Below are 9,939 nucleotides of genomic sequence, written 5' to 3'. Positions count from 1 at the left end.
ATATGTTTATTTGATTTTTTTATATATAATATTATTTATTTATTTGAAATTTGACAGCAGAAATAAAACTAAGGAAACAAAACTAATCAAACAATATGCATTGTACGTATCACAAACACGTGAATGAACAGATCACTCCTCCAAATCATGAGTCTCTTCATTTTGGCTGTAGATACCTTCAGTTGGAAAGAATAATGTTGTACTTATTTATTTATTAATTTTAGAAAAAGAATGATGTACTCATTATGTGCATTCAAAAGTGGTTCAAAATAATTGAATGAGTCTCATTCAATTGCACACTATCGACTCGAAAGTGCTACGTACTACACTTCGTTTTTAACAAATAATAATTAATTTATAGGAGAGTATCTTGTAATTGTCTACCATCAAGGTTGTTGGCATTATTTAATGACGTATAAAAATTCACTGAAAATATGCGTAGAAAAATTCTGATTTGTATACGTCAATATAAATCTCTTAATATAAGAAAAGAATATGTATTGGAGTTATCAAGCCCTGCATAAATACTATTAAAACAAGGAGAGTTTTATTTTCTCTCATTATTAAATATATAAATACATTTCTTTTTTTTATTAAAATAAATTATTTATATCTGACTAAGATATATCATTTTTTTTTTGTTTATAATGCTGTAGCATTTCAAGGATATAAATTAATGTTATTGTCAAATCTCTATTACATACATATACAAAATTAAAAAATTTAACAAAAAAAAAAAAGAATATGGATGGTAGTTCTTAATTACCACGTCGTATCCAGTTATCCAAACGTTATTTTCAATCATTATATTAAATTAAATTTAAACAAAATATGTGAAACTATTTCTTTTTCGAACTCTCCTTCGCTGAAAAAACAATAAATACTAAAACCAATTAATTAAACAAATTAAAGTCTCTTAAAAAAAATTGAGTGTGTCTTTTCTTTTTTAAAAAAGTAATGAAAAGTAGTATTAATTTAAGGTGCGAGAAATATAAGACTAGAAGACGTAAAAAATTAATAACAATATAAATATAGGACCTATACTATAACACATTTAATTTTTTTAATAATATTGGGGAATCATTTTTCTATTTCCAGCACATAGATAAATATAATCTTATTTTTTTTATATGATGACGTACATTGTACTTATTTAGAATATCTTACAAATTTTTAAGAAATTTTAAATAAATTATGATACCGAAAATAGGGTTTAGACTATCTATTGCACGCGTGCATATTTTTTGTGTACGCGTGTAAAATTTGACAGTTTGAACCTTGTTATCTACTTCATAAGCTATTCAAAAAATTTTGAAATTTACATAGTGTTCTAAATAACTACAACATATTTTGTCATATAAATTTTTTTAAAATTATATCTATACAACTGTGGAAAATAAAAAAAAAATGTAGGGATATTGTCAATCCCTAAATTAAATATATATATATATATATCTATCTATATATTATATTTATATAAAATATCGCAAGAAAAGAGAAATAATTAAAGAATAGAGTAAATAGTATAGTTGAAAGTTGAGAATGAAATGGAAAAGTAGTTGAGAGGATTTTAAAAAGTAATGATTATCAAAATAAGTTCAATTGTCCTAACAGTCTAATGTAGAGGTGTTTAAAAGGTGATAATGAGGCGGCCTGTCCTAAGTTCACTTTCCTCACAAAAACTTCAACTCCAAATCAAAAATTATATATAAAGAAAAAAAATCAAATAAAAAAAAAATCCACATTATATTCAATTGTCAAATTCTCCAAATTAATATGAGATCAGTAATGATATTGGCATGTTCATCTATTCACATCCAATCACTACTACACAAATGGTTTTGTGACAGTTTATAATTACAACAATTAATTTTTTGCGCAAGTTTTAAAAGTGATGCAGAATCTCATAACGCAAATCAACTTGACATTTGCGTAAGTGCTACACTATCACAAATCTGGCATTTGCGATAGTTTTTCATTGACGCAAACGTCTGGCATTTGCGTCAATACCCAACTGCCACAAATGCCAGGCTTGTGACAATGGGGCACTGACACAAAGGCTAGGTGTTTGTGTCACTGGAGAACTGCCACAAATATCAAGATTGTGAAAGTGGGATATTGACGCAAATGACAGGTTAGTTTGCGTCAATGGAAACCTCCACGAATGCTAAAAAATAGAATTTTTTACGCCAATTAGGAATTGTCACATAATGTTTTAACCAAGTAAATTGCAAATGTTTATGCCAATTACCCTGGCCTATTTGATAAAATAAACAACAGCCAAAACAAAAAATATCAGGAAAAATAGAAAAATAGCAGTATAAACATAAAAAGAGCACCAGAAATCAATAAATATTTGTATAGTTAACCTTTTGTGAGTAAATCTACAAAAGTAAATCAAAGTTAATATATGTATATAGTTATAACTATTGTATTATAAATTTCTAAGCATTAAACACTTAAACTAAAATTTCCTCACCAGACTTATTCATTTGTTAATTGAGATATGCCAAAATTGATTCAGTCCACTCATCTCGTATCTCGTTGATTTTGTCAGCCGTATATGGAGTCATATTCTTAAACTATTTAAAAAATATTTAAAATAATATGTTAGAACACAATCCAAATAAAATAATAAGTGATAGTTTAAATTAAATTTAAAGGGTGGTAAAACAATACCTCATTTTTCAAGAAAGGTCTTCGGTCTAGGCTGTGAAATCAATTCTCTAGCAAACTTCATAACGTAAGAGCCACACTCAGTAGGCCCAATTTGGTTTCGACACTATTACAACATAGTTATCCAAATACAAGTGTAACTCCTTGTATAGCCAAGACTCAGTAGGCCCAGTTTGGTTTCGACACTATTACAACATAGTTATCCAAATGCAAGTGTAACGCCCTACATAGCCAAGACCATTAAACTATGTATTTTAAATAGTATTGGACTTGCTGTAGCATCCATAATTTTCAAATAAGGCTTAGGGTCTTGATTAGTGGGTCGGGAGGGCAATAATTGATTTAATTATGTTAATATGTGAATTTAATGATTATGTGATTAGAAATGCATGTTTAGGTGAATTAACTATACATGTGGGACTCATTTGGCTATTAAGGGCATATTTGTAATTTGAACCCGTTGAGAGTATAATTTTGAGCTATGTGTGGTGTTTCCGGCATGAGGAGATCATGTCCCGCGGTGTTAGCAGAGAGTCACGAAATTGGTGTTTAGTTGTGAAACTGGTAACTACTAGTAACCTAAGAATTAGTGTTGTTACTAAAATAATAAGTAAAAGGTGGTATTTTCGCAAAGAGTGAAAGGACTAGGTTTCCCTTGAGGTTTGGCAAAGAAGTGAGTTAGAGGGAGGGGTAGAATAGTCTTTTGGGCCGTAAATAGATAACATTTGGCTGAAGGAAGCCATACACATTTAACACTCTTCCATTCACCGATTTGGTTCTTGGGAGCTCTAGAAGGAAAAAACCAACAAAAGGCTTGAGGAAGCTACATTTTTGAGGAATTGGAATTGAAGTTCAAGTTGTGGAAAAGGATTAACAACCATTCACACTTAGGAATCTCATAATTTAAGAGGAGGTAAGGATTTCACTTCTGTGGTTTAGGTCATTTATGTTGTTCTTGAGAAATATGAGTTTGATTTCTAAATTTGGGTTTTGGGATAAATTTTTAAGGAACTTAAGCTTGGAAATTTAAGGATTGAAGCTTGGAGTGGCATTGGAGGCAGCCTAGAGTCGAAATCCGATCTAAAGGTAAGGATTCCTTCAAGTTTTGAAAAGTTTCTAGTTTGTAAGTTTTGTTGAATTTTAAACCATTGATTGAAATTGAGTTTAGGTGTGAGTTTGGATTGGGTTTTGATGTTTATATGTTGTGTATGAGGTGTTATTTGGGGTTTTGGGACCCTTTGGGACATAGGTGCACTTGGGGCATGGCTTGGGGAAAAATGATGGGGAAAACCCAGTTTTCCGGGTTCACGTAGGAGCGTTGTGACGCTATTCTTCCGAGCTGCGGCGCTGGGATGATTCAGGACAGGGAGTCTCTGCTGAGTGTCGCGACACCTGTATGGCTTCGCCGCGGCGCTAGGCCATTTTTCAGTGCCTTGAATTTTATGTTTTTAGGGCTTAGGCCCAGGGGGCTCGGGGGACGTTTTCACCACCCCGTGCCTAGAGGCAAGAGAAGAGTGCTATTCTTTCTTTGTCCTTCAAATCTATGGGGGAAATGGGAGATCCTGAGAGCATGAGATTGGTTCCAAGGATTAATTATAAAATCGGGTAATAACGAGAACGTTACTTGTGGTGTGTGACTAGGTTACTGCTGGGACTTAGGAGAGGATCATTTTCGGAGGTCGTGATTGCTTAACTGACTGCTAGCACCTGGAGTAAAGGTAAGAAAACTTTTGTAACCATAGAGCAAGGTGTGGCCCTATTGCTTGTATTGCGGGGCGTGGCCTTATTGACTCAATTGCAGGGCATAGCCCTAATGTCTAAGTTTAGTATATGTTTAATTATATGTTGTTATTTTGTTATGCGATGTATATTTGTGAGTGAACGGTGAAGGCCGGGAACAACAAAGGCTGAGAACAGCGAAGGCCAAGAACGGCAGGAAGCCGAGTACAGTAAGGGGCCAAGAATGGCGTTGAGCACGCGGAGTGCAAGCCGTTAGGGTGAGACCCTCCAAGGATGCAGGAGTCATCCTCTCAGTGAAGACCGCACACCTAGGCCCTGGTAAAGCGCCTGGGGCAACATGGCCGCTATGTGTTTAGCCTGTTGGTTGTTTTATCATATGTTGTTGGTGTATATGCATATGTCATTTGTTTTGTGTTGAGTTTTCTTGATTGGCTTCGACTCATGGGTGCTCTATTGTGGAGGTAAGGGCATAGGTAAGGTCGACCAACCATGAATATGGAGAGCGTGGAGCGACGGGTACATGATTCGCCTACCTGGCTGCCACGGCCAAGGTGATTTTGGGGAAAGTTCTATAATGGTTGTTTTGTCGCCTAGGTCGACTTTGGTTGTATGTTTTGAGATGTAAAGTATTTTTTTAAAATAGTATTCTGGGATCCAAAATGTGTAACGCTTTACGATTTCAATGAATAGCCACATTTTATACCTAACATCATTAAACAACTTTTATTTCAGTTTAGTTACACTTTTAACCTAATACCTCGATTAGCGAGGTAATGGCACGTTTTTAACTCACTAAGTAACTACTCTGAGGGAGTAGGGCGTTACAACTTGGTATCAGAGTGAGCCAAGGTTTATGGTTCCTGGAGATCGACCGAACATGTACGCTCGCTACCAGTGAAGCTCGACTCATGGTTGGTTGGTAATTATTTAATTATATGCTCGATTGTTTGTTAAAATGCCCTGTTTTCCTGAATATTTTAAATAGTGCATGATGAATGAATTGACATATGCATGATGCTAGGGCATGGCCCCTTTATTGTTGTCTGCAATCTATGTTATGTGGATTTGCTGAGTGGGATTGGTATATGAATTTGGGAGGAGGTTTTGGATGTTGTTATCATGTTTGATCAACGGTGTCATTGATTGCAGGCATACTGTGATAATACCTTAACGATCAATCAGACTCCGCGGCAATAGGGCCGAGGATGACAACCAGGGTCAGGACCCTCCACCTGCCCCACCAAATTGACAACAGTTATTTGTCGAGATGGAAGCTAGACTTCACCGAACAGAATAAGCGTTTCGACAGTTGAGGCAATAGGGCCCTCCTCAGGGCATAGGGTTGCAAGTTCCATAGGTTGTAGCACCAGTGCCAACCCAGTCAGTAGTGGAGAACAGGTGGGAACCTTTGTATTAAAGATTCAAGAAGCAACATATTCCCACCTTCGAGGGTGGACCAGACCCACTGCGGGCTGAGAAGTGGATGAACATGATTTCTTCCATCCTGGATTTCATGAGGGTGGACAGGAATGAGAGAGTAGTTTGTGTCAGCTACATGTTGAGAGAAGACGCCCGCATCTGGTGAGATGTTGTGTAGCATAGGAGGAATGTTGCAGTTATGACCTGGGAAGAGTTCAGAAACATGTTTAATTAGAAGTATTACAGTGTCGCAGTCTGAGCTGCGAAGGTCAATGATATTACCAACCTGACTCAGAACCTGTTAGGCTAATTTTAGCCAATCTTTTCAAGTGTCTTTATCAGTGTCTTTTTAATGGTTCTTGTGTTTTTGGAGCGAAATTATGCTTGTTTTTGCTTGATTTCAGGTTAAGCTTATGTTTTGGGCATTTGGAGTGGACTGTGTAGAAATCAAGCTTTTGGAATGGATTATGCTGAAATTTCAATTAGAGCCGCGGCGCAGGAATTGGCACCGCGGCGCTAGTGCGTATTAGAGTCGCGGCGAGCCCCTTTCCAGAGACTCGAGATTTTGCCTTTGCCTATTAGGGCCGCGGCGCAGGAATTGGCGCCGCGGCGCTATCGACCGTACACTTCAGAATTTTAAGGGCAATTTCGTCATTATTGGGAGAATATAGAATGAGGTCTTCATTCTGAAAAGGGGATCGCGATTTTGGACGAAAAAACAGACAAAAAGGAGAGAAAAGACAAGAGAAGACGGATTTTGGAGCAAGCGTGGGCGATCTCCGACAACTCCCCATCTAGTTTCATCCTCTTTTTCTTTGATTTTCCTATGCTATTGTTTAGTTTGATTATGGATTTGAATTTTGAGATGATGAACTAAACTCTTATTAGGGATTTGATGGATATTGACTGAAATTATCCCATGGTTAATGCTATTGATTATTTCTTCTCGCTTGTTTATGAAATTTGTTCATATTTATGCTTAATGTATGTTTGAGATTGATCACCTTGAGCATGATTCATGATCCTAATGTGAAATCTGAAAAGTGAATATTAGGAATGCTCTAAGTGTATGAACATAGGTTTTGATGCGAAACGAAAGTATTCGCATAGCTTATGTGACTTATAGATTATTACTCAATGCAAATTGATTGTTGTGCTATCTCAGAAATGCAATAGTTGACAATGCAATTTAGAACCTAAATGATCTGAAAAGAGTTTAGGTAATTTTATAATCTGTCATTTCATTGAAAGAAGAAGAATAGTCAACTAGCGTTAACAATTGGGTAATCGAAGCAATTGAAATCATATCCCTATCTTCGCATCCATTGTTAAACCCTTAATTTCTTATTTGTTGATTTTGCTTGTTTAGTTTGCTGCATTTTTATTTAAACATCAAATTTTATTGTAGCCAAATAGAAATATAAATCCAATTTTGTTGGTACTTAGCTACAATTCCCTTGGGTTCGACCTCACCTGTGTGAGTACTACTTGTATGATACGTGCACTTGCGTGTATTAAAATTTAAGCAACAAGTTTTTGGCACCGTTGCCGGGGAATTGTTTAGTTAATATTACGTTAATTGGATTAAATTCTAATTTGGTTTTCTTTTCACTTTTTGCTAACTTGTTTGTGTCAAATTCTTCTTATCTCATCTCAGGTACCATTGGTTTATGCGACGTCAAGGACCAGCTGCAAGAGTGCCTGTTGATCCTGAGATAGAGAAGACTTGTCGGCAAAACAGAAAAAACAAAAGGTTGGAAAGAGTTGCACAGAGGATTGAGCAAGAGGAAGTTATGGCCAACTACGGTAATAATGGGGGTGCCATAGAAGACCCAGCTAATGGTCAGAATCCACCCGACCGTAGCCTGAGGGATTATGTTTTGCCAACAATGACAGGGGTCCAGTCTTGTATAAGACCACCCACCGTAGATGCAAACAATTTTGAAATAAAGCCAGCCATACTTCAGATGGTTCAATCCACAGTCCAGTTTGGGGGACTACCCACTGAAGACCCAAACATGCATCTCTCTAACTTCATGGAGCTCTGTCAGACATTTAAGATGAACGGAGTTAGTGATGATGCTATCAGACTGAGATTGTTCCCATTTTCTCTGAGGGAGCGAGCTAAGAGTTGGTTGGTATCTTTGCCACCTAACTCAATCAATACCTGGAATGATCTAGCACTGAAGTTCCTCTCCAAGTTTTTCCCTCCAGCTAAAGCAGCTAAGTTGAGAGGAGAGATCAATAATTTTTCTCAGTTGGATAATGAGTCTCTTTATGAAGCTTGGGAGAGATTCAAAGAATTGATAAGAAAGTGCCCGCATCACGGAATAGAGAAATGGATGCTAGTCCATAATTTTTATAATGGGTTGTGTGGTACTACTCGCACACTCATTGATGCAGCAGCTGGTGGTGCGTTTATGAGAAAAAGCGCCAATGAGGCATATGACTTGTTGGAAGAAATGGCCATGAATAATCAGCAGTGGCCAAGTGAAAGAAGTTCTTCAAGGAAAGTGGCCGGTATGTATGAAGTGGATGCAATTTCAAAATTGACCGCTCAAGTTGAGGCCTTGACTAAGCAATTGCAAGGCAATGTGATAACAGCTCCAGTGCAACAGGCCCAGACTTTGTGTGAAATATGTGGGGGTCCTCATGCCTATGAACAGTGTCAGTATGCTGATGTAAACAACATGCCAATGGAGCAGGCTCAGGCTATTGGGAATTTTCCTCGACAGAACAACAACAACCCTTACTCCACCTCCTTTAATCAAGGGTGGAGGAATCATCCCAACTTCTCTTGGAAGAATGATCAGCAAGGCCAATCTTCAAGCCAACAACAGTCGTTCCAACAACAGCCACAGGGGTTCTTTCAGCCAAGATTTAGACAGCAGCAACAACCCCAACCGCCCACTCATCATCAGCAGCAACAAAATTCTGGTGGAAATTCTAATGCTCAGTCAGATGTGTTAAACCAATTCATGGCTGAAACTCGGTCTTCTATTCGAAATTTGGAGACCCAAATGGGACAATTGGCTACTCTCATGGCTAATCGTGCCCAAGGTAACTTGCCTAGCACCACAGAAGTCAATCCGAAAGAGAATTGCAAGGCAATCACGTTGAGAAGTGGGAAGAACTATGAGGGACCAAGTGAGAAGCAGCCAGTTGAAGAAGTGGGTCAGGATCAACAGGCATAGGCACCGACACAAGAGGAAAAGAAGCACAGTGAGAAAAAGGTTACTGAGGGCATACTAGTAAAAGAGGCTACCCCACCAATCAGTATTGAGCATCACATAAAGATCCCCTACCCCCAAAGGCTCCGTAAGAACAACATGGACAAGCAGTTTACTAAATTCTTGGAAGTTTTCAAGAAACTGCACATCAACATTCCATTTGCGGAGGCCTTAGAGCAAATGCCGAGTTATGTCAAGTTCATGAAGGACATCTTGTCCAAGAAGAGGAAGATGGAGGATTTTGAAACTGTGGCATTGACAGAAGAGTGTAGTGCTATACTGCAAAAGAAGCTCCCTCCTAAACTGAGAGATCCTGGGAGTTTCACAATACTGTGCACTATTGGGAGAATTGAGGGAATAAATGCTCTTTGTGATTTGGGGGCCAGTATCAACCTGATGCCATTGTCAGTTTTCAAGAGATTGCAACTTGGTGAAGCAAAGCCCACAACTGTAACTTTGCAACTAGCTGATCGTTCGTTGGCACATCCAAGAGGGGTAATTGAAGATGTCCTGGTCAAAGTGGACAAGTTTATTTTTCCTGCCGATTTCATAGTTCTTGACATGGAAGAGGATAGCAATGTCCCCATTATCCTTGGGAGACCCTTCTTGGCAACATGCCAAGCACTTATAGATGTTCAGAAGGGTGAGTTGAAGTTGAGAGTGCAAGGGGAAGAAGTTGTGTTCAATGTGCCCAAGGCCATGACCTATCCAGAAGCTAGTGACAATTGCTTTTCAGTGGATGTAATGGGTAATTTAGTGGAAGAGAGAAAACTGACAAATGATCCTCTTGAGTTGAGTTTGGTTGAAGATGAAGTTAGTGATCAAGATGGAAAGGAAGCTATGGAGTACGCAAAATGGCTTAATTCTTATGGGC

At 37.7% G+C, this 9,939-nt stretch overlaps 1 protein-coding gene and 1 non-coding gene across 2 annotated transcripts; one reads left to right on the top strand and one right to left on the bottom strand.

Moving 5' to 3' along the window:
- The first annotated feature begins 7,505 nt into the window (after window positions 1–7,505).
- LOC133779655 (uncharacterized) lies at window positions 7,506–9,029 on the top strand. The gene is made up of 2 exons (XM_062219589.1): window positions 7,506–8,247; window positions 8,296–9,029. The coding sequence occupies exons 1-2, from the start codon at window positions 7,506–7,508 to the stop codon at window positions 9,027–9,029; spliced, it is 1,476 nt and encodes a 491-aa protein (XP_062075573.1).
- LOC133781015 (small nucleolar RNA R71) lies at window positions 8,061–8,167 on the bottom strand. The gene has a single exon (XR_009869814.1). It is a non-coding gene; the product is annotated as a small nucleolar RNA R71 (small nucleolar RNA).
- Window positions 9,030–9,939: the final 910 nt, after the last annotated feature.

Source organism: Humulus lupulus, chromosome 5 (assembly GCF_963169125.1).
Source record: "Humulus lupulus chromosome 5, drHumLupu1.1, whole genome shotgun sequence".
NCBI classification, from domain to species: Eukaryota; Viridiplantae; Streptophyta; class Magnoliopsida; order Rosales; family Cannabaceae; genus Humulus; species Humulus lupulus.
This window is presented reverse-complemented; position numbering and strand designations above follow the sequence as displayed.

Coding starts and splice junctions, on each gene's coding strand:
- LOC133779655 (XM_062219589.1), top strand. CDS start 7,506: ATGCGACGTCAAGGACCAGCTGCAAGAGTGCCTGTTGATCCTGAGATA. Junction 8,248..8,295: donor CATTGATGCAGCAGCTGGTG/GTGCGTTTATGA, acceptor ACTTGTTGGAAG/AAATGGCCATGAATAATCAG.